We start from the raw sequence: 25,353 nt of genomic DNA, 5'->3' as shown, positions 1-25,353 counted from the left end.
GTCACCGGGGAGCATACAGAAGATGGAATTCCAGTCAACACCAGGGCCTTAATTTCCACTTTAATTTTGAGTGTGACTCCAAATCCAGACCTCCATGGGTTAATAAATTTGATTTCCATTGATAATTTATGTGTGATTTTGTTGTCAGCACATTCAACTATGTAAAGAACAAAGTATTTAATAAGAATATTTCATTCATTCAGATCTAGGATGTGTTATTTTAGAGTTCCCATTATTTTTTTGAGTAGTGTATATATATTTAACTATATGAACATTGTGCATAGGGTTAATGTGTATAAATATTCTTATCAGTTCCTTCTCTGTGCTGTAAGCGACATAAGAGAATGCTGTGTATAACTGCAGTGGTGATTTACATGGTGATAACAAGGGAAGACTATATTTACATTTTACAAGAGATATCACATTATACTAGTTTTTTTGTTATCTTAATCAAATTATTCTGCTTTGAAAACTATTAATGTTAATATACACCGATCAGCCATAACATTTATAAAAATCTGCCTAATATTGTGAAAGTACCCCTCATGCCACCACAACAGTTCTGACCTGTTGAGGCATGGACTCCACAAGACCTCCTCCTGTGAAGGTGTCCTGTGGTATCTGGAAACAAGACATTAGGCTAAATTCCTTTAAGCCCTGCAAATACCCATACACACTTGAATAGTTGAAAGATGGATTTCTCTTGAACTTCCTGGAGTCCCTGACAAATTATATTGAGTGTACACGCTGAGCATTTTTACAAATAATCTGAATGATGAGTGATCTGCTGGGAATTATTTGTGAAGCTGGCTTTGGTGCCTTTTTTAAATTTATGAGTGGCTTCAAAGTTCCAGTTCTTTCAAATTGGTCAAATAGCTCATATTGAACATGGTTTTTTGTGTACACACATGCCAATATGAGCAATTTAATCAGGGATATAGAGAAGATGCAATGCTGTGTGTCCTAAGGTTTGGGCCACACATAGCAGCCAAGCGGGTCCCGCTGAATGGGACCCACTTGGCTGGGAGGGGGGGTTTGTGTGCACACAGATTCTGTTGTGTGGGATGCCACAGAAAAGGATCCGGTCAGTGTCACATGGGATTTCATTGAACACAGTGCGTCACAGCCGAAATGTATGTGTTAACAATGAAATTGCGCTGTCCTGTCATCCCGCCCAACCACAGCATGCTGCGGTTGGAACCGGCGGCGGCAAGACTGCTGCACATGTGGGCACCTTTATAGGCACTCATATGCAGTATCCTTGCGGCCAAGCGGATCCCGCTGAATGGGACCTGCTTGGCCTGCTTGGCCGCTTTGTGTGGCCCTACACTAACACCTTTTTATCACACGCAGCATTATCTTTTTCAGAAATTTGTTCCACTAACTAGTATTTCAGTGTTATTGGACCAGTCAGGCTAATCTTTATTACCATTATGCATTAATGAGCCTGGGTGCCCATGACATTGTTGTTATTTCTCCAGTTGTCCTTTCTGCGACCACTTTTGGTTCTAACAATTGCATATCCATAACATTCCAAAAGACCTGCTGTTTTGGAGATACTATCACATACTGTAGTCATCTAGCCATCACACTTTTGTCAAATTCTCTCATATCCTTACTCTTGTGTATTTTTACTGGACCAACACATCAACTTCAAGAACTGACTGTTCACTTGCTATCTAATATAATTGATAATGTGCAATCCATAAACTGTATTTTTGAGGTGTCGAGATCAAGGCATGAGGCACAGGAGATCGAAAAAAAGGAATATCACAGAAAAATTATCTTATAACATTAGACATGAAATTTGGAAATATGACTTTTTCCATTTAATTTTCACCAAACAGTAGAATTTTTAGTGGACACCACACCTTGGACTGTTAACCACACTAGAAATTCAAATTGAAAGGAGTAGTTAGTATTTTGGTTTATTGTATTTGGTAAGTCTATTTTATTTTTAATTTTGATACATTTTTTTTTTACTTTTTAGTCTTTAGTTTTTCTTGGATCCAACTTTTTTTGTAACCCACTTTTGTTTACTTCTTAGTTATTATCATCATCTTTTACAAGTTGAGTATCCCATATCCAAATATGCAGAAATATGGAATATTCTGAAATAAGGAAACCTTTGTTTTCTGATGGCTCAATGTACACAAACTTTGTTTAATACACAAAGTTATTCAAAATATTGTATTAAATTATCTTCAGTCTGTATGTATAAGGTGTACAGGTATATGAAACATAAATGAATTGTGTGAATGTATACACACTTTGTTTAATGCACAAAGCTTTTAAAAATATAGGCTAAAATGACCTTCAGGCTGTGTATAAGGTGTATATGAAACATATATTTATATTCTGTGCTTAGACTTAGGTCCCATTGCCATTATATCTCATTATTGTATGCAATTATTCCAAAATATGGAAAAATACGATTTCCAAAATACTTCTGGTCCCAAGCATTTTGTATAAGGGATACTCACCCTGTATTTCATGTTGGAAATGTCTGCTGTATTTAAGCTGTTTTTTTGACACCAGACAGACACGTTTTTCAAATGTCTTTCCAATGTGGCCACTAACCAAATAAACTGACCACTGTACACTATCATTAACATAAAGTTATCAGTGACTACACCCAGATACCACTGGGTATCTGGGTGTAGACACTTGGTACTCAATCATGCATAATACTCAAAAACCACACTGTTTTACTAAGAACAGACAAACTGAGACACAGGACGGTAACAGAACACTATCAGACAAAAACAAAAACAAATTGTAAACAGTCCACATTGCCTTGTTACCTGTGGAGCTAAAGCCAGGTACACACTAACCGATGTGTGTACCTGCCGATATTGGCTACAGCTGGGATCTGGCTGAGTGCTGGCATCTGTAGGTGCATACACACTTGCCGATGCAAGTGGGGAGGGAGCATTGACATGGTTAGCGATGGGGAGGATAAGGGGCTGTTGCATGGCCCTCGTTAACAATGTCCTACCTCATCTGTACTGTTCAGATGAGGGAGGGGGTCATTAACGACGTGTGGGAGTGCGCATCATTAACGATATTGAGTGTACACACTAGACAAGATAGTAAAAGATATCGCTCAGAATTACCCTACTGTGCACTATCTTCTACTTTCTCGTGTAGTGGGTACCCGGCTTAACGTCTCAGAAAAGCAATACTCCAAAACATACTTTTCTTGAACATAATTATTTTTAACTTTACCTTAATTTACCTTAATGCATCTCTTCATTGCTTTCTTAACATCTTTATTCTGTAGACTGTATATCAGCGGGTTTAACATGGGTGTAACAGCAGTGTACAGTACAGTAAATACCATCTCCAGGACTTTATAGTGGTCATTGAGTGGCATCATATACACAGAGGTACCTGTCCCATAAAATATGGTGAGGACTATGAGGTGGGATGAGCAGGTGGAGAAGGCTTTTCTCCTGCCATCTCTGGATTTAATCTTCAAAATGGCACTAACTATTTTTATATAAGACTTCAAAGTGACCAAGAAAGGACAGAATCCAAATAGCAACAATTGTATACAAATTACAATATAAAGCAATTCTTTATTTTTGCAGGATATCTTCATGAGAGATTTGGCATCACAGAAGTACTGATGGATTATATATGAATTACAGAAATACATTTTTGAAGCTGACAAAGTAACCACTAAAGAGTTTAAACATCCAGTTAGCCATATGGCAGCCGAGAGTTGCACACAAAGTTTCCTATTGAACATACGGTGATAGTGTAAGGGCTTACAGATAGCAACATACCGGTCATAGGCCATTATTACTAATATAACATCTTCTGTGCTGGCACTTTCCCAAATAAAATACATCTGGGTAAAGCACTGTGTGAAGGACACTGTGTAATTCCCAGACAGTAACATGTACAGCAGCTTAGGGATGGTGACTGTTGTGTAACAGAGATCTATTAGGGACAAATTACATAGAAATAGATACATTGGGGTGTGTAAGTGCTTATCCATAAATATGACTGTAATTATAGCAGAATTCACAAGCAGTCCAGTCAGATATAAAAGGAGAAACACAATGAAAACAAAAGGTTTATATACTGAAAAGGTATAAAAAGACGCAATATGGAACATGGGAAGTGATGTGCAATTATCCATCTGCTCTTCATAAAAATTCACTATTTTTTAGAATTTTAGGTTACCTAAATGTTTTTAAAAAGTTACTGTCTAAACTGCTGTGAACATAAGATATAGCAGAATTTAAAGTACCACAGCTATCATTCTTCTGGTATCAACTGAAGAAATGTTTTGATTGTATCCAGATTTTCTTCTGTACTTGAAAAAACATTGGGGACATTAAAAAAAAACTGATTTTTTTTCTGAACTTAGAATACAGAACCTTTTTGCACACTTACTGCTTCACAAATGAGCCCCACTGTAGGCACAAAGGATAGAACAAGGACAGATAAGCTAGAACAAGATAATGAGGAGTAGAGATCAGAATATCCCACTAATAAAAACAATGATAATAACTACTGCATATGCAGACTACATTGGAACTGTGTTCTATGGAATGTGTTTGTGTTGTGTGTTGAAATGTAATTTGTGATTCATGTGCATGTAAATAATTTATTAGCAGCTATGGTTCCCCACAGTCCCAAGATGTTCATTGCATTTCATTTATAATGCTATCCATCCAGGGGCAGATTGGAAAACAAGCCCAGGAAATTTAAGGAAGCAATACTAATTGGGTGGGGTCTGTTCATGGTGTGGAGTCTGTCAAGATGGGCAGAGTACCTCCTTATAGGGCCTGATTCTGAGTCGTATGCAGTTACAACCCTCCTTGCAAGGACTGAGACACCCACTGTCAGTGTCTACTGACTCTGCAATCATGCTTTTTGCATCTATGGATGCCCCATCAGTTGAACCATTGAAACTTTAACTAACCCTAAGCTACTTGCAGATCATCTCTCTGAGTATGGCCCCAAATGTTAGAAATTCAGTATCTCTCTAAGTAACCACTTTCAGCAGCATGCTCACACTATGTTACATCTACATCTGATAGGTCAACTGCTGTAACTTCCTAGGACTTCCCAACACATTTCTGACACACTTCTTGGTGCGGGCATCTGAATTAGTATGCATGCGTGGTGCAACTCAGATGTTTGTGCACTGCAACTCAGATGTATGCGCAGATGAAAAACATTGCACAAAAAATTGGCCACCACAGGAAAAACACATTGGCCCCCACAGAAAATGCTAAAACACATTGGCCCCATTGTAAAAATAAACAAAAATATCCTCCCTTACGGAAAACAATTAAACACATTGACCCCGACATGAAAAATAACAACAAATTAGTCTACATAGGAAAAAAAAACACATTGTAACCCAAAAGGAGAAAAACAAATACATTGGCCTCAAGTGGAAATAAAACACATTCTAACCCAAAAGGATAAAAACAAATACATTGGCCTCAAGTGGAAATGAAACACATTGGCCCCCACAGGAAAATATATAACACATTACCTCCCACAGGATTAAATATAACATATTGCTCCCCACAGAAAAAAACACATTGATCCCCAACATACAAATATCACACATACAGTTGTGTCAACATACAACCTTCCTTTATTCTGCCATGTATGGCATGGCTTGGAATGCCATTACTATGAGATTTAGCCATTATTTGTGATTTTTCTTAATTTGCTTTTCTAATATGCTATGTACTTTATACATATTCTATTATGGCAAACAAAAAGTTTAAAATGTATTCACTTGCTACTTGTGGAACAAAGCTTAGCCATGTTATGCATAGCATGACAAATTGAGCAAAAAAGAAAAGGTGTATGTGGACACATCTATAGACCCCCAGGAAAAAGAGACACATTGTCCTCCACACGAAAAAAGCAAATTGACCACAGTCAGTAAAGAATAAAACACACTGACCCCGACAGGAAATGTAAAAAACACATTGGCACTCACATAGAAAAAAACAACAAATACATTGGCCCCCACAGAAAATAGTACATTCGACTCCACAGAAAAAAAACATATTGATTGTTACAGAAACAAAACAGATTGGCCCCTATAGAAAACAATAAAACACATTGGCCTCCGCAGAAAAAAAACCTCCACAAAAACACATTGGCCCCCACAGGGAAAAATACAAACATATTTGCCTTCACAATATAATATTTGGGTAGATGGTGTTTGTCCCTGGTAGGGGAGGGTACTGTGTCTAGGGAGCCTGTGGTGGTAGGGTGGGACAGCATATGTTCATAGGGTATAATGGGTAGAGTACATCCTAGGGGCATGGGGGGTTGGTAGAGTGCATATTGTATGTACCAGGCTTGGAATGGTACTATATGTCTTTAAGGGGAAAATGTCTTTAAGTCCCTCCAGCAAATTATCAGGAACCTGTTGATGTTCTAATGAAACATTTGAAATCAAAACTATTGGTACTTCCAGAAAGCTTATATTTTCATATAAATAACCAATTTATATACAAATGTATTTCTGCTTATGTATCAGAGCTGAGATATATGAACAGCGTTGAATTGGGTCTCTCAGAAGTAGTAAGAGACAGGCTAGTGTGTGGTATGAACAGTAAAAGTTTTCGATTTTTTTAAATCTGAAACAGAGTTAACATTACACCATTCAGTACCAATTGAGCAGCAAAGCTTGTCTCAGAGATGCCATGAAAGGGTCTTTATATGGGCAGACACATGACACCAATCACTGTTGGCATGAATGTAGGAAAAGTCATAACAAGGGACATCAAGAAGAATATACAGATGTAGCCACCCTCATAAAGCTCTGGTTTTACTTCTATGTATCATACTGCATAAACACAGAAACAACACATCTCTCTTTTTGGGAACTAAAGAAACCCAGAGTGGAGTACATATTTCCTACTTTGAATGTGTTTTGCCATTACTGAATATATACTTACATAGGTATCTAAAGATAACTTTATATACCAGTCCCCATTAATCAGTTATCTTACTGTACCTTCCTTGGGTGGAGGTTATAATATGGAGCAGTGAAGAGTAATTTATATACTTCTCATTAGTTGTTTAATTGTGACTTTGGTACGCAATCCACACCATACCTGTGAAATCTCAAGTTTTATACGGATCCTGTTCAAGTGTGAATATCTCTTAACAATACTATACACTGTACCTTTCTTTTTATTCTTTACATATATTTGCTGAGAACAAACACTTGAGCACAAGTATAAAACAACCATCTTCCCTACCTGTATACACATATATGAATTGTTTTGTATGCATTATTGTTGTTTTGTATATTATGTAAGGTTAGTAACAGCACCTGTACTTGTAGGCCTCAGTCTTATATTTAATGTTAATGCTATATTTTGTTGGATAAGATCATAACCATTGGACTGAGTACAACTAAATAAGGTAGCTTCTGCGCACATTTTAAGGTCACAAACTTTCTTTGTATATCGTGAAGAGACTAAGAGGTTCAGGAATTATGTCACATTTAGGAAAGAGTTAATGGACCGTGTCTATAATTCCAGTACTGTAGAAAGTTAAAGCAGGTAACTTCTGTATATGTGGATACATCATAACAATGATTAATTCAGTGCTGCACACAGTACAATGCACATCCAAATGGTGAGGACCTCTTTCCAGCACAGTTGGATGGAGTCCACATTGCTAAATTAGGTTTGGCACAGGCCTATTTACAGGCTGAGAATTAAAAAAAACACTATGCAATCCACACAGACACACACCCCCACACACACACACATTTATTTCAGTACAAAGCAAAGGATTGGTTCCCTTCTTGAAAATAATTTTTAAAAAGCTGTGAGTTCATACTGCAAAATGCCTTAAGTGTGCAATTATTCTCACCACTTTAAACCGGGTGTCGAGTGCCTCCCCTTTACCCCTCTTCCCCATCAAGTGAGCAAAACCAGCTTGATGGATACTTTTTCAAGAAGTGGACCAATCCTTGCAATGTTCTATTTCACCAAAGGGACCCTAACTATACCCATGGATGTTGTAATTATGCAATTACTGTTGGACTGATATATACCATCCAAAGAAATTTCAGGAATTAATTACAAATTAACTTATAGTTCCTGGTGATAATAGATGAGGATCAAGCGCCCACCAAACACTTAATCCATTATTGGAACAAGGGGATATGAAATGAAAACATGAAATGAGGTTGAGAATTTTTTATTCATCATTATTAATATATTATTATATATTATTGCTGAATATTTAAAAAAAAAATAAGCTCATTAAACCTTAATTTTATCCAATCCATCCTCTTTAAAACTCTTTACTATATTGGACTGTATGTGAGCATTGTTTAACTGTGCATATTTATTGCTAGTTTTTGTAGATTGTTCTGCAGTAATTAGTGCATTAGCCGGTTTTACTGAAGTGCGTAAGTGCGTGCTTCATTTAAAAATACAAATAATTAAGTAAAAAAAACCTGCCTGTATTGCATATTGTTAGAACTTGAAAATTTTTTAGAAAACTACACTTGGAATAGTAAATTGTTAGTGTTAGTTATGTTTCCACGGCTGGATCCAGATACTCATTTTAACTTAACAGGAAAATAACAAAATACAGGAAATTATAAACACAACAGAGATTTATTCTTCATCATTTATTCAATGTAAATTGTGAGATAGAGACAATAAGTGGCTGATGTTAGCAAAGCTCGATATAGAAAATACAAACCCATTGAAAGATGTACATTTCTGCCTAAAACAGTTAAAATACACCATAAAATGTTCTAGCAGTTAGCACAAATATACATTTCCTTCACTAGATTTGTTAGTAATAAGTACCATGATCACAATTAGAAATTATGCTACCAAAAGAAATTAAAAGTCAAAATGTATACATTTCATTTTCCATCATTATGTGTTAAAATAACTTAAAATAAATGGATTAACGTAATTATAAAAAACAACAACATTCAATTTATAAGTCTGATTTTCTGCTGTGAATTTGTGTCATACAAATCTTGTTGTTAAACAGAAGATGACAGAAAAGAATAAGAGAGCACGTGCTTACAGAAAGCTTCTGAGATACATGGAACCTAACAGAAATGTTTAGATCTCACACGGATGAAGAATTGCAATAAAATTGCACACACATACAGAAGTAGTATCACTAGGACTAAAAAAAACACTCACATATGCATCCATACCCCACACTCAGACTTACTCATATTCATTAATACACATACACTTAGACACACACTACAATCTAATATCTCAGAGAAATGAAGTCACTTCTTTGTGTTGCAGATGATATTGATAAGATCCCATCTTACCATTGGAATTAAAGACAGGTCAATTTTATGTTCCTGCTTGTGTTATACAGAAGCAATGACGGCAATAATATATAACATAAATGATACCTCTAGGGATCAGTAGATAGTTGGGCAATTACACCATTGATCCTCTTCTTCAATTCCCATTTTCCTTTATTTATGAAGCTATTATTGTGGTGCGGTGGGAGATTTATTCTTAAACATTATGTAGTCAGCTAAAAAACATATTACTTGCTAATAACAAACAAAGGTATTACTAATTATCATTATACATATTTATCAGACAATCAACAGGATAAAATGTGATAATTATATAATTATTATATACATACAGCAGGGCTTCATTCAGAGATGGACGTAAACACAAGTTTAGGCTTTTTTCAGAAGCAACTTTCTGTTTTTTTACTGCATATACACATATTTTTCAAGATGCACACTTTTTTTCCAAGCAACTTGCACTTAGATACAGTAGTTGGGCAATTGAAAAATTGATCCTCTTCTGCAATTTCTACTTATGTTAATGTATGAAGCTGTTATTGAGGTGAGGAGGGAGATTTCATATTAAACACTATGGAGTCAGGTAGGGAAAAAACATTTTCCTCACAGTGGAATTTTGCCACTTGCTAAATAAAGCAAATAAAAAAATCACTGTCTAGCATTATGGAGTCTGATTACAATGTATAAGTAATACCAATGGCTTATATACAAATCCAATGGAGGAGGATCTGCACATACTGTATGCAGGAGATGAGTCCTGCATGATTTCTCGCAGCCCCCCTCAGCCACAGCATTATTGCTGCAGCATTTGGGGAGTGAAGCAGGGGTAGTGGATGGGGCTGTTCTACTAAACAAAGGCATGTAACCCTATTTTGTAGGTGAGCTGATCCCAGGGTCTGTGCCATCATATGCAGACATCCTGAACCCAGCTGACCAGTTCCAAATGTCAATTTGAGTCATTTTTAGTTTACACAGATGGGCAAGGGGACATGAATATCACAACAGATGGTCACAGTGGTGATCCAAGGTGGCCAAGGAAGAGGGGTGAAGGGGTAATGTATACATAGCCAAAGTATGGTAAGAGTGTGCTGTGGGAATGAAGATGTGTAGTTCGGCTAAGATAACTGGCGAAAAGGTGTTTGGGTGCATTATATGGAGGGACTGAATGATATCTATCTAGAAACATTTTTTTCAGTCTTCTAAAATAGATATATCAGGGAAACATTACTGTTCTATGGAGAAAATTCCTGTGTATCCTTCTAGTTCCTACACAAGAAAATCCCTGGCGCTCCTAAACCACCAATTCTGCTCGTTTATAACATAAAAATTGATAATAATTATCTGCTCCCAAATGGCGCCACTGAAGCGTCAAAATCAAGAACATAAAAAAGAAGAAATATTAAAAGAATAATATATCAAGGGAGCGCTCCCTTGATGTATTTTTTTTTTTACATTTCCTCTTTTTTACCTTCTAGTTCCTGCTTTTTCTAAGTATGTGAAAGCATTGTTATTATGTGTGTGAGAACACGGTCTACTGTTGCCAGTCTCGCATACTTTTACTTTATCCTTACAAAATTACATTCCTTATCTTATTAATAAACATAAAAAAATGAAAAAAAAAAAATTCCAGCAATCATTAGTCCACAACCCATGTACTATAATGCACTAATGACTTAATAGCACTGCATTTATTTACATGAGATTTATTTAGAGGAATTAAGTTGCTCTGCCTCTCTGGAATGTTACATCATGGCATGTAGGCTTAAATCCATAGTTCTTTTTCTGGACAATAGTCAAAGTTTTGTTTGAATAATAAAGATTTTTTTGAAGGGATCCATAGACCCTCTTTCAAAGTATATGCCTCATGTAGACAATCTCAATAACTCTCTTGGGTCTGTTTGACAATTTTAATTGGATCTTATTAAACAGTATGGATTTTATGCAAAAGTATTGACACTTTAAAAAGCCCAAGGAGGCAAAGTACTAAAATTCAACTTGTTACACCAGAGTTGCCCTTCATGTTCAAAATTATGTAATTTGCGCTCAGTGTGCTGACTTAGCACGTCATGGTTGGCATAATAATTTACAGCAAAGCCTTAAATCCTTTTCTACATTGGCTATGGGTAGATACTACATGCTTTCTTGATTCTGCATTGGAACCACTATTGATAGTACAAAATCTGCTGCTCATGCCTCAAATGGGAGGCATTTGATATGCCGGTTGTCGGGATCCCGGTGCTCACCATACTGATGCTGGAAGCCCGACAGCTGCCATACTGACAACTATTCTCCCTCTTGTGGTGTCCACAACACCCCTGGAGGGAGAATATATAGCGTGGTGTGCATTGTGCGCCACCTTGCCCACAAGGGGCTCTTTTGCGCTCATCCCGCTGCCTGCATCCCAAGCACCGGCATGACATACTACATCCCTCCAAACTACTCTCTCTAACTTCCTCTCCTAGCCTAATTCAATGGACTGACAACTCTACTCATCAAGAGGGCCACTGCCATGATCTTTTTTTCACCAGACTATGGTCCTCATTTAACTTCAGTTGCAGTTTTGCTATTTTAGCAAAACTGCAAATGGCTGATGCTGAATTCATAAAAATGCTCAGTTTCTGAAATAGCTAGCTCTTCTTTCCCACAACCTTTGACAACCTTATTACCTGCATTCTCTCCTCAATTACTTTGATCTCAATGTCACTGAAGTCCTACAATCCTCATGAAACTCACAGAAATATTATTACTATTTATTTTTAAGAACTTTCCACCTCTCTGCAACAACTGCTCTCACCAATTTAAACATTGACTTCTCCTGAGATGGCTGTATCACATCTGAACCAAGCTATAGAGATAGCCCTTGATTAAGTGGCTCCAGCTACCCATCAAACTCCATGTAGGCCCAATTGAGAACCATGGTACTCTAAATTAACAAGACATGTAGAAAAACTCTCATGTCATTGACGTAAATCTCATACTCAGAACAACTTCCTCATATATAACTAACTACCACTCCTATCGTAATGCCCTGGAAACGGACAAAGATATTTCCAAATTCTCATCTCTGCTCAAGCCTCTAACCCCAAGTTATTTTTAATACAATTAAATCACTTCTCTACCCTCCCTCCCTCCCTCACCCAACCAATCAACCAGCCAGCCACTATAAATGTGCAAGATCTTCTTTCCTATTTAAAGGGCAAGATAGATAAGAGCCAAAATCAATTGGTAGGCTCTTCCTCAGCCAGTGACCTGTTCAATTCTCTACTTAACCATCTGACACCTTCTCTTCATTTGAGCCCACAAGTATCTACACTCTTCTCATCCACCTACTCTACTACCTCTCATCTTGATCCTATGCCCTCAGAAATAATTAAAGTTCTGTCTCCTATGCTCATTCCAACCATAGCTAAAATATTTATTCTCTCTCTCTATAATGGTATATTTCCTTCACCGAATAGACATGCAGTGAACACTCCCATTCTAAAGAAAACAAAATACTGACCCAAACACTCTCTCAAACTACTATCCCATTTCTCAGCTAAGATGCCCCTCCAAGCTACAGTACTTGGAGAGACTTGTCTACACTCACCTTATGTACCTTCTTAACTCACACAACTTATTGCACAAACTTCAGTTAGGCTTTCATTTCAAACACTGTACAGAGACAGCACTTACTAAAGTAGTGAATGATCAGGTAACTGCAAAGTCAAAAGTCCATAACTCATTTCTTATTTTTCTGGATCACTCTGCAGCATTTGACACTGTTGACCTCTCTCTTTTCATACATACCCTACAATACATATGTCTTAAGAACACAGCCCTTTCTTGGCTCTCATCCTACCTATCTAATGTCTCTTTCAGTGGTCGTTTCTCTCACCTCCTCTTCGCTACCTCTATCAGTTGGAGTTCCGCAAGGCTTAGTCTTAGGCCCTTTGCTTTTCTCAATCTTTACCACATCTTTTGGCAAACTAATCCACTCTTTTAGATTTCAATATAATCTGTATGCAGATGATACTCAAATCAACCTTCCCTGTCCAGATTTGTAGCCACATGTATTGGTCCGTGTTACTGAATGCCTTTCTGCTTTTTCATCTTGGATGTCATCTCGTCAAATTAAACTTAATATTTCCAAAACAGAATGAATTACATTTCCACTGACCAATAGTAGTTTCCAACCAATTATCTCTATCACTGTTGAGAAATTGACAATCAATCCTACCCCACAAGGTTGCTGCCTAGGTGTCATCCTTGACTCTGAACTGTCCTTTGTTCCTCACAATTAATCTGTCTCAAAATCATGTTACTTTTATCTAAAAAACATGTTCAAAATCATACCATACCTTACACAAGACACAGCAAAACCTCTAATCCATTCTCTCATTATCTCCAGCATTGATTATTGCATTCGTCTTATAACTAGTCTTACCAAAAAGAATGCATGTGCAAGGCTAATCTTCCTCACTAGACATTCATGATCTGCAGATACACTCAGTCAGTCCCTCAATTGGTAACCTGTATTCTACCATATTTAGTACAAAGTACTTTTACTCACACACAAGGCCATTAACCAAAGTACACCAACATACATATATTCACTTATCTCAAAATATTTCACAACCGGACCCATTTGTTCTTCAAAAGATCTATGTCTCTCATCCACACTCATTACTCCCTCCCATTCATGCTTGCAGAACTTTCTACAGGCTTCACCTACTCTGAGGAATGCCCTCCCATGCACAATAAGACTCTCCCCTAGTCTCCAAACCTTCAAGCGTTCACTCCTTCAGGCATTTTTATCAGATACCAGAACCACCCTTACTGTATATCCTTCAAAAACTTTCCTGTCCAAGTACTTCCTCACTGTAGAGTCTCCTCATATCCTCACATATTTTCTCTTTCATCACTATCACATCCTCCTGACCCCATGCCACCATTGTTGTGGACCATTGTGCAATAGATACACCTATCCTTGTGTATCAATACATATATTCCTAAAGATTGTAAGTTTGTTTGCAGGGGCTTCTTAGCTCTATGGCTGTCTATTGTTACCCAGTTTTGTTTTATCACTGTTGTTTCCAATTGTAAAGTGCAATGGAATTAGATATGCTACACAAGAAACTATTAATAAATCATTAAACAAACCAGTATCTAAGAAAAGTTGTGACCATATATCTAATGTATATTTTTAGAAATGGTTGCTTATAATATTTCATTCATAAAGTAGTTTAGAACAAAACAAAATAATAATTAATGTAATTAATTCCTGGCTTGGCAAGCTTTTTTAAAGTTGTTTACACATACTATTTCAGCATAATATGCCCCTCAATTAGACTTATTGGACATTTGACCCTGAGCAGGTCTACCAACTTTCAGGAATCATTTGACAAAATGAAAAAGCTATTATTTGATAATTGTGTACTTATAGTGCCTCCCATTGTTTTTTGCTAAGTGTTTCTTGTAAAGCACTTTTGACATTGAGTCAGAATGTAATAAATCATGAGTTAATAAATTATGTTAATCTACTGTGATCAAAAATCTCTGTCATTAGAATGTTTTGTTTTGTTTTTTTGCCATGCCTGGAGGTAAAATTGGAAGTGGTGGCTTTTCAGTGCTATTATACTTTAGGTGAACTGTGCATTTATTAACTGATCTATGAGATGGCTACTCCCAATGTAGGATGTCAATTTATTTTTACCATGAAGTGTTTGGCTTTCAAGCCTTTACATTTGGACTATAGGTATAAAGTCATAAGCCATGTTAAAATACAATGCAATCACAAAACCCTCCAGCACAAAAAACAGTAGAACAGCACTCATAATATTAACCCCCCCTAATTTATTTGAGAAGGGGTCATTGGATGTCAACAGGATGTTTTAAGATGATTATTGTTATGAAACAACTTAATTATCACCTTGGCATGGATATCTTATAAGGGTACCCAAGACCTTTCTTCTGGGCCGTAACCCTTCCAGTTAATAATATATTAGAATTTGTTTTAGACCCTATACGAATCCAAGATATTTTTTTTCTAGATTTGGTGTATTCATAAATACTATCAGGAGCAGGCTTATGAGTAGGTTTCCTGTTAAATGTTCTGGATCTAAATTTGGGTTTCAGCATTGAGATCTAAAAGTATCTGGGGATTTTCATGGATAGAGGCAAGTCCAGTTGGTACACTAATTGATTGATCTTCTTGATTATGGTATAAGGACCAATGTATCTTGGACTGTATTTTCCATGGATGGAGTTGAAGAATTTTAGTGGTTAGCCAAACTCTATCTTCTGCCTTAATTTCTTATTTTGAAAGTCAGTGCAATGATGGCCACCTGCTATCGTTGCCTTTGTTTGACCTTTAGATATTGCTAACCTTAGCCTTAATCTTCTGCAGCCTGGAAATAGTGTTTCCTAAAACATCTGCTTCAGATACTGAAACAGGAAAAAAAATTGAATACTTGAGGGTGAAAGTCAGTAATGCAAAGAAGGAAGCCCTTTTATATGCCGAATAAGGGGAATTATTCTAGGATAATTTGGTTCGCAGGATTTATTCAGCCAAGTTGTTATGAAATTGATATAGCAACAGAAGTACTGTTCCACTACTTTATTTAACCATTTTGTCTTGCCGTTTGACCGTGGATGGTATGCTGATGTGTATGAAAGTTTGGTTCTTAAAACTTTTCTAAAGGTTTTCCAAAAGATTGCCAAAAACTGTTTTCCTCTATTTAATACTATATTTTTTGTCATATGCATACAAGTTGGTAGATGTGTAATGGGTGTGAGCAAAGAATTTAGTCCACATGTTGATTCCAAACCTGAGTAGCATTTATTGAATATAACAGGGTACATTTGATAGAAGTAAATCAGCAGTCAATACAATAATGTATTAATCTCTCTTGGGCTAAGTACTGTACAAGTCGGTGGTGCTTAAACAACACATTGACAGACTTGTGCACATGCAGATACTTATATAGAGGCATGTAAACAAGTCATGCACCTGGAGAATAGATAATCTTTTAAACATGTGATGTTATTTTGATATATGGATCATGCACAATAATACAGAGTTAAGAGACAGCAGATAGCAATTAGTCACTTAACAGATGTGTCCTCATATAGTACATCTATCCTCAATGTGCCACACAACAAGAGATGACTGTATGAGTGAGCCACAGGTCCCATGCACCTTTGCTAGCATCGGGCTTCTTTTTTAGCCAAAAGTACATCTCAGTTACAACACAATATGATTAACATATGCCATGAGACTGTACTGATTACTTTGACATGCAACACTTATATGTCTGAGTCTGTATATGAAGCACAATGGTACTCAGTATAGAAAAAAAAGCTGCAATCTTTGTAGATACAATGACTTGGTCTCACAACATAAAAAGGTGTCACATCAAATTAATCAGCACAGTGTCTTGGTGTATCCTTGGAACAGTATATCACATTGTGACTTAAATGCTTTTTGGGGAAAAAGGACACAAAATTCATACCTGATGCTAGCAGTGTCTCGCTGGACCTGTCATACTGTGTGGGGCTGTTTGGCATGACTTTTTTTGGCAGAAGGAGGTCTTTCTAATGCAATAAAATTTACAATTTTAATGAACCTTTTCACTATAACCAAGATGCTATTAAAACCCTTGGACAGTGGATGATCAAATAAGATATTCATGTTGATATGAGTCCATGAACTTTTATGTATTGGTCATCATTCCAGTAAACTCAGAGGCACTTTTTGTGGAGACTTCACTTGTTCACAAACTGGACATGACTGAACAAAGCTTTGACAATCTTTGCAGAGGTCTGGCCACTAAAAAGATTAAGGCACCAACTGAAGGGTCTTACTAATGCCAGGGTGGTCCTATTTTTATGGTTATGGACTTCTTGTAGAATTTCAAATCTTAACTCTCTATATACATAGCCTTTACTACTGGGAGCCTATATTTCTATTTGTTGTAAGTGAGTGGACTGACTTCTATATAAGACTCCAACAAATTTGATAGTGGGTATTATAAAATACAGAGGTAATGCGCATGTCTGAAAAGCAATAAAACTCCTGGACAGGGCATATACCTTCACTTTTTTGTTCCAAGTCCAGTACATACTAATAGAAAAAGGGTAATGTGGGCGCTCGGAGGGGATCGTAATACAACGGCTGTTGGTTTTGTAAATATTAGATTTTGTTTATTGGTATAAAAATTCTAACAAAATAGACATTAGATGGCTATGATGCCATTAACAATTCATATACACAATTAAATAAAAATATGAAATAAAAAACAGATTAAAACAGTAATGACTGTGTCCTGGGCCTCAGAACTTGTAAGTGTTTAGGTACCAACCCAGGTTAATGTTAGTTCTCTTGCATGCATAAGCCAGCTGTTAATATCAATAAGGGTTAGTGCATATTTAGCTCAATTGCACTTTGCTGGAAAAAAATGCTGATTAATATTGAATAGAGCCTGCTGATACTTCACCAAGAAGAACTGATGGATGTAGTAATCAGTGGTATGGCTAGATGTGAAATGTGCCAATCCCGCTGCTGTCTCCTGTCCGTGAGACTTGTTTGGTCCACTCACTGTTTGGATGGCTGGCCGCACAGCGGCGGTTCTCTTCAACGGTGCCTGCTGGAGATGGTAAGGTGTGCTGTCTGCTAGCACTGTGCCTGAGCAGGAGCGTAGAAAGGGAGTCGCACGGGCAAGTCCTGGGTAGCAGGGGACGCTGTAATGTCGTGATCCGCGGCTTCCGGGTTCGGGGCTTCCGGCTTCAACAAGGTAGAGAGGTAGAGATATTGGGAATGCCTGCTATATGGGGAGAGGAAGGCTTTACAGGACTGATCTCAGGAGCTGTTCTAAAAAATATGATAGTTTTAATAATAATAATAATAATAATATAGAGATTAAATTAAAATATATTTAAACACTACTGTCCTTTGAAGCAAATATTATGTAAGGATTTTGTATGTGTAACAGAGCAGAAATATTTTGTATTTCCATTGTTTGTGCCACTAGGAACTGAAGCTGTGTGTTTGTTTTGCCACTCTCACATTATGCTGGAAAAAAACAATATAATCTACAGTATCTACTAAGACTTGGAGAGAGATACTGTATAGTGAATGGAGATAAAGTACCAGCCAACCAGCACCTAACTGTCATTTTTCAAACACAGCCTGTAACATGACAGTTAGGAAAAGGATTTGTGTTACTTTATTTGTCCACTTTTATATTTCTTAAGGCTTAGTACATAAATCCTTATATGTATTATCACTAGTAAACATATAGGACCTGATTCTGAATCAGAAACTGTAGTGTCTAATTGTGCATCATTTGTTGGTGCTGTTGCACTAGCCCTTCCCTGGTGTACAGGTATTTTTCTGAATATGCATCTTTAGATGCTGAAATCCGCTTGGTGCATCTTAAGATGCAACCGTTGGTCGCACTATGGAAACTTACATCAGTATCATGCTAGGTGCTGATCCACCGCCAGAGTAAAGCATCTAATGTAAAAGATTATGCATATGAGTTCATTCCGGTGATACTCCCATAATACACCCTAACGATGGACCATTTTTGTGCATTCAATAACCATCCCCCAGTCACTACCCAGGAACGCATCTCAAGACATGTGTCTCAACTGCATCTATGACTCTGTGATTGCGGACTCAGGACACATGAAGAGTTCAGATGTCCTGAGTACTTAGACAAATGCACAGTAGAAAGTGCAAATATGTGGCGACTCAGATAGTGGATAATCTACTGATCTGCAACCGATGCTATGTCCTAGTATGCAGCTGCTTGGACTCGAGAGCCTCTGGTGGGCATCTCAGTACAAATCTAGGCAGCTGCAGCAATTGCATATTTTTGCACAGCTGCTGTGTACACATTCACAGGTGCAGCATCATTAGTGTACATCTCCGACTCAGGCCCAGAGACAAGTGCCTGGCTGAAGATCTAGTCATAGGGAATGAGAGAGTGAGACGAGGGGGGAAAATGCTATATTACATACAAATAAAATATGCTGTGACTTTTTTTATTTTATATAGAGTGTCCAGAGAGCAACAATGAGAAATCAGACATCAGTGAAATATTTTCACATTCTGGCATTTTCTGATATCAATATGTGTAATGGATTAGTCACCAGTTTATTTATCATGATATTTATGCTGGGAGTGCTGGTGAATTATTCTATAATCACAGTCATATCCCTGGAACCTCAGTTATATAAACCAATGTTTCTAGTTATCTGCAATCTGTCAGTTGTAGACATATTATATACAACAGTCACTGTCCCTAAGTTTCTGGACGTGTTACTCTCCTGAAATAACATTGTATCTTTTGCTCAATGCTTCACACAGTTTTACTTTTACTTTGCAGTTGGCATTACAGAGGATATTTTGTTATTTATTATGGCGTATGACCGATATGTGGCTATATGTCTCCCCTTACACTATCATGAGTAAGAGAAACTGCACCCTAATAACTAGAGGAATATGGGTGACTGCATATTTAAATTCATTACTATTTACAGTCTCTGTATTGTATCTATCCTCCTGTCATTTTAATATAATCTACCAGTTCTTCTGTGATGGTAACTCACTCACTAGGACCATCTGCACAGGCACAGGGCTGCTCTTTATAGTAATTACTTTAGAAATATTGTTATTTGGACTTGGTCCATTTTTATGCGCTTTGATATCCTACATAAACATTTTCTCCATGGTCTTGCGCATTAAGTCCAGCGATGGAAGAAGAAAAGCCTTCTCCACCTGCTCATCCCACCTCTCCGTCATCACCATGTACTACTTATGCATTCAGTTAGATTATTTGTTACCAATGTACTCGGATGTTATGGATTTTGTGTTCACCGCATTCTATACAACAGTCACACCAATATTAAACCCCATAATATACAGTGTACAGAACTCTGGGGTAAAAGTGGCTCTGAGGAAGTTATTAAGTCACTTTAGTGATAGTTAACAGAGTTTTAATCACAGTACATTACTAATATCCTCCACCCTCTGCAGTCTCAAAAAAAATCATCACCATGTGAAAACATATAGCGTAAAATACAGGGGCTGCTCCAGAGGTGGGGCTGCAGCTTAGTTAAAAATTCAAATAGGGGAGACACACGAACTCCCAGTGAGGCAGTTTGAAATGTCAGTTGGTGTGGCTCCTCTATCTGACATTTGAACTGACTGCCACTGGTAAAACATTATTTGAAATAATAGTAATGTCTACGAGTAATGCATCTAACGATACAAAAATATAATAACATTTCAAATAGGAAAAAATTATCTGAAAAATAAAAACTTCTTTTTTGAAATTTGGAAGTTGATTGACTTAAAAGAAACTTTTAACTTTTGCTACAGATGTCCTCAAAAGGTATCTGTTCTGAAGTTTGACAGTAACCTTGTTTATAATGTTAACAGCACAAAGCCAACATCAGCATTTTGACATGGTTCAATATATTGACAGGCACCAGCTCAATATATACTCAAACTGTTGACAGGTTTGCAATGTCAAGGTCTGAATGTTGCCGTGTGAAATGTTGACATACTGAGGGTGCCATTAGTTATAGAGTCATGCGCCAGAGAGTTAAAGTTAGGCTCTGGTGGGGAGTTAGGGTTGAGCTTGAGGGGGGAGTTTAGAGTTAGGCAACAGGGAGCAGATCCTAATCCACAGTACACTACAAGTCTGCTGGCTTGCAGCTGTGGTACAAAAATAGTGCTAAGCATTTCAATTAAGTGGCAAAAGTTAAATAATGATGCATGTTTGGCTGTCTTAGTCACATCAAGCATTTGCACCACATGACACAAAATACTAGATGACAGAGGACATTACTGTACTAATGAATTTTAGCGATGAATGTAATGACACCTGAGTTTGGCAGACATGCGGGATACCGGCGGAACTCACATTTTTAAAGGGGCAATCACTTACAAGGCATGGTTTTGCCCATTAACTTATTTCCCCTTAAAAAAAATGGCATCCTGCACGGCCCACTAAATTTAGGAGTTATTACATATGGTCCTGAGTGTTTTAGGATTTTTTACAATTGATGTTTAAATGTTGACTTTTTTGTTTATTTATACTGTGAAGCCATGTAAGGTCATGAGACATAAGATAATTGCTAACATTATTGAAAGAACAAATAAGAGAAGTGAATGTAACAATTGAATGAGATTTTGTTATTGTGAAGAAGTACTTGTGTGTGAAATGTGCATGCCGGCATGTTATAAGAAATAATAATGTTATATTAAATTAACTTGCATTTAAATGAGATGCGTTTAGCACTTAAAATTATGTAAAAGGTCATTGCAGCCAGGAACGTGTATTTACCTGTGCAGTAAATGGCAATAACTGAGTTTAAATGTGGGGTCAGCCCAGCTATATGACAGCAATGCCATTCATGCCATAATTAGTAGGAAATTATTTGTCCAACCTTTAACAAGTGATATTAAGATATACTTAACTGGACAATTCGGGGCAGCATAACTATATCGCAATAATACCATATACAAAAGTGGCTGTTAGCAACGTATAGGAAATCACTGTTTAGGTACCACACCAGTAATACTAACATATACAGAGCAAAATGAGTCTAGGGTTATAAATTGCCCAGTGGTTCACACATACGGGTAATACACACTGAATCATATAACCCTGAGCGCATCGCAATAGACTGCGATAAGCATAAAGTGAAAAAGCACATCTAAGGATTATGGATTAATCTGCAATCAATTCAGGGTAAATAAAGTTTGCTAGAGACTCAACAGACAATACTGACAACTGTAAAGGACTTTAATGTTGATATAATGTATTGAAATAAAGAAAACATAATACATATATTTGGAAACATAACAGCTGATTTAATCAGCACAATGTTGGTTCAGTCTGTTAACATAATAGATTGAGACAAAAAGAAACAACATATACATTTGGAAACATAACTGATTAATCAGCACTGCATTTGTTCTGTTTGGAGCAAAACACAGCTGTCTTTAAATAGTGTCTCTTTGACAAAAATTGTCTTCAAATTTGGTATTATCCCTGTTGGTAGTAGATGCCCTATACATTGAAAAACAAAGACCTACCATATTATTTCTGAGATCACAATTTTTATATAAACCTATGGTAAATTACCTTTATGTGAGCACTGATTTTTATTGTTATACATATTTCCAACGTACAAAAAGGTATTATAGTCAAGATTTGAGAGAGATTCTGACACCAATCGATATATACATATACTGCATGAGCACAAGCATATCAGTCAGTGTGAATTTAATCACACTAACACATTTTTCTTAATTAAATTTAATTACTGACTTGAATGACATATATGATGTCCAATGCCACCATAATCAGACTAATAAAGATAGTAGCTGCTTAATTGCAATTTACTTAAAAAAATTTTTTAATTGGTCTGTGTAATAGATGGGACATACATTGCTGTTGAACACTTTTTGTGAATTGGTATGATGCTTAATGTAGCTAATACCACCATCAACAGACCTATCTTGAAGAAAACATGTACAGTAACATATACTTTCCTGATACTTATGTCTGTGTAATAGACGTGGCAGGGACTACCAATGTGTGCTTGTGAGTACATATATAGGTATCAATTTATTTAACAGGAACTCATATTTAATAGAGATGAGCGGGTTCGGTTTTACTCCATTTTACTTGGATTTACTCGGTTCTCAAAATGGCATATTATTGGCTCACGGATGTCTTGTGTTTTGAATAGCCAATAAGATGCCATTTTGAGAACCAAGTAAATCCGAGTAAAACCAGATCCCGCTCTTCTCTAATATTTAATAACCTGAGTCAAAGATACAAATTATTCTAGTAATCCCAATTATAAATATATGCAATACATGTGTTGCTTAATGCCATGGTCAGCAGACTATTAATGAGAGTATTTATGTGAGCATAATTTATATTTAAAACCCTTTTTGGATCTATCTGTACACTGGACGTGACATATAGTATTTACAAATGAAACATTAAACTTGAGAATAAATATAATACTCCGCATATACAGTATCACTGTCAGATCTATCCTAATGAGAGAATATATATATATATATATATATATATATATATATATAAAAAAATATACAGAGCCAATAGACTCCGCACTCACGATACTCCATGGCACTTATACACCTGCTCCCGTTCCTTCTTAATAGAGAGTACAACCTCCCATATGCAGTAGGTCCATAGAAGCAACACTGAGAGTCTTATAGAAAAAGTGTGATTTTTTGTCAGGGGACGAAGGGGCTGCGACCCCGAAATGTAGATGATGATGCTACATTAAAAGTACACTTTTTCTATAAGTCTCTCAGTTCCACTTCTATGGACTTACTATATATATATATATATATATATATATATATATATATATAGTTACACATACTCTCTGTATAATATAAGTGTCTGTGAAATATACGTGGCATAGGCTATCAAAAGCAACCGTACATGTTATATAAAGTGGGAAAACTATATGTTTGAATTTTTAATCTGTTAAATAAGAAATTTGTAATATAACAGCAATACCTTTGCAGAAATTCGACCTAGAATAATCTCTCACTGTAATATCTATATAATACCTAACTATTGACCTTGGAGCAAAGAACTATAATTGTATAACGCTCATAGCTGGATAGAATGGATCAATATATGGAAATAAAAATGGACATGCTAGTGGTATCTCCATGAATTGACCTCAGAAATATGTAACTAAATTCTCAAGTTAAAAATGTAACTCCTCTAACGGAATTAATTGATACAATTTATGATTCATATATAAACAACACACAGTATGTCGTGAAAATATTTCAATACGTTTTCTTTACTCTTTATTTTCACTTTTTTGTTTATTTTTCACACAGCAAGATGTTTTATAAATAAAAGTAACAAAAGTTACATTTTACTGATGTGAATTATTCAACCTTTCGTTAAGTGCACCAACAAAGAGACAATCCATTTATTTTCCTTGGTTGTTGGTCATACGATTCTCTTGAAGCTTCTGATGTACATGAAACACGGAAGAATGATGCATGGTAATATGGTTATAATAAATTAAAATGTCATCCAGGAAATTATGAAAATCTTACCAGACATTGTCCCCCAAGACATTGTTAAAAGTAATAGGAAACTGGAGGGTCATTCCTGAGCCTAAAATGTATTCCTTATTATGTATGTTGAATGCCATTTTCCACTTGTTCTCCACTTTTGTCTTGACAAAATTATGGGGGTTATTAAGAAACCAAAAAAAGTTATCAATTGGGCAAAACCATGTTGCACTGCAGGTGGGACAGATGTAACGTGCAGAGAGATTTAGATTTCGGTGTGTTATATTGAGACTGAGCAGCATACATACTGGCTACTTTATTTTTACACTGCAATTTAGATATCAGTTTGTACACACCCCACCCAAATCTAACTCCCTCAGCACAGGTTATATCTGCCCCACCTGAAGTGCAACATGTTTTTGCCCAATTGATAACTGTTTTGGTTTGCCAAAAACTCTGAATGACCCCCTATATGCCACCTATATTATATTAATAATAAAGTTCATCTTCTGGAAAAATTCCCTTTGATTTATTCAAGTTACACTAACAAATTACTTATGGTAGAATATAAACATTGCATCTATTGTTTCAACAGCTCTTTCAGAGGTTGCCATTTTTAAGCATACAACAAGCAGGCAGGTGTATTTACTAAGAAGTGTCTTTAATAGAGAAGACTCCACATGTATGCAATACACACAGTGCACAAGAAAAGCATATATTAATATAAACATGATTATGATTAAAGAGCAAAAAGACAAAATCACATAAAAAATCAAATCATTCTAAATTTATTGCTTAAAACCGTGCTTTATATAAATGTGCATTTCTCTGAGCCATTGTTTTGAATATTATTTTTTACTATGATTTTCAATCATAAATGCAAATTGGATATTTACTAAAGCAAACTAATGGAAATTTGCAAATAAAAAAAGCACTTTAGATGGCAAAAGAC

At 36.4% G+C, this 25,353-nt stretch overlaps 1 protein-coding gene across 1 annotated transcript in view; it reads right to left on the bottom strand.

Annotated features, from left to right (window-relative positions):
* Positions 1-543: 543 nt before the first annotated feature.
* LOC134944327 (olfactory receptor 1E16-like) overlaps positions 544-25,353 on the bottom strand; it is a 32,957-nt gene continuing 8,147 nt past the window's right edge. Inside the window, exons 6-9 of the mRNA XM_063932907.1 lie at positions 15,687-15,745; positions 10,788-10,806; positions 3,239-4,092; positions 544-657 (exon numbers count right to left, since the gene is read on the bottom strand). Coding sequence (XP_063788977.1) covers positions 544-657; positions 3,239-4,092; positions 10,788-10,806; positions 15,687-15,745 — 1,046 coding nt within the window. The remainder of the gene's footprint in view (positions 658-3,238; positions 4,093-10,787; positions 10,807-15,686; positions 15,746-25,353) is intronic.

This window comes from Pseudophryne corroboree, chromosome 7 (assembly GCF_028390025.1).
Source record: "Pseudophryne corroboree isolate aPseCor3 chromosome 7, aPseCor3.hap2, whole genome shotgun sequence".
Taxonomy (NCBI): Eukaryota; Metazoa; Chordata; class Amphibia; order Anura; family Myobatrachidae; genus Pseudophryne; species Pseudophryne corroboree.
Note: the sequence above shows the minus strand (reverse complement) of the source record. Positions and strands in the feature narration are given on the sequence as shown.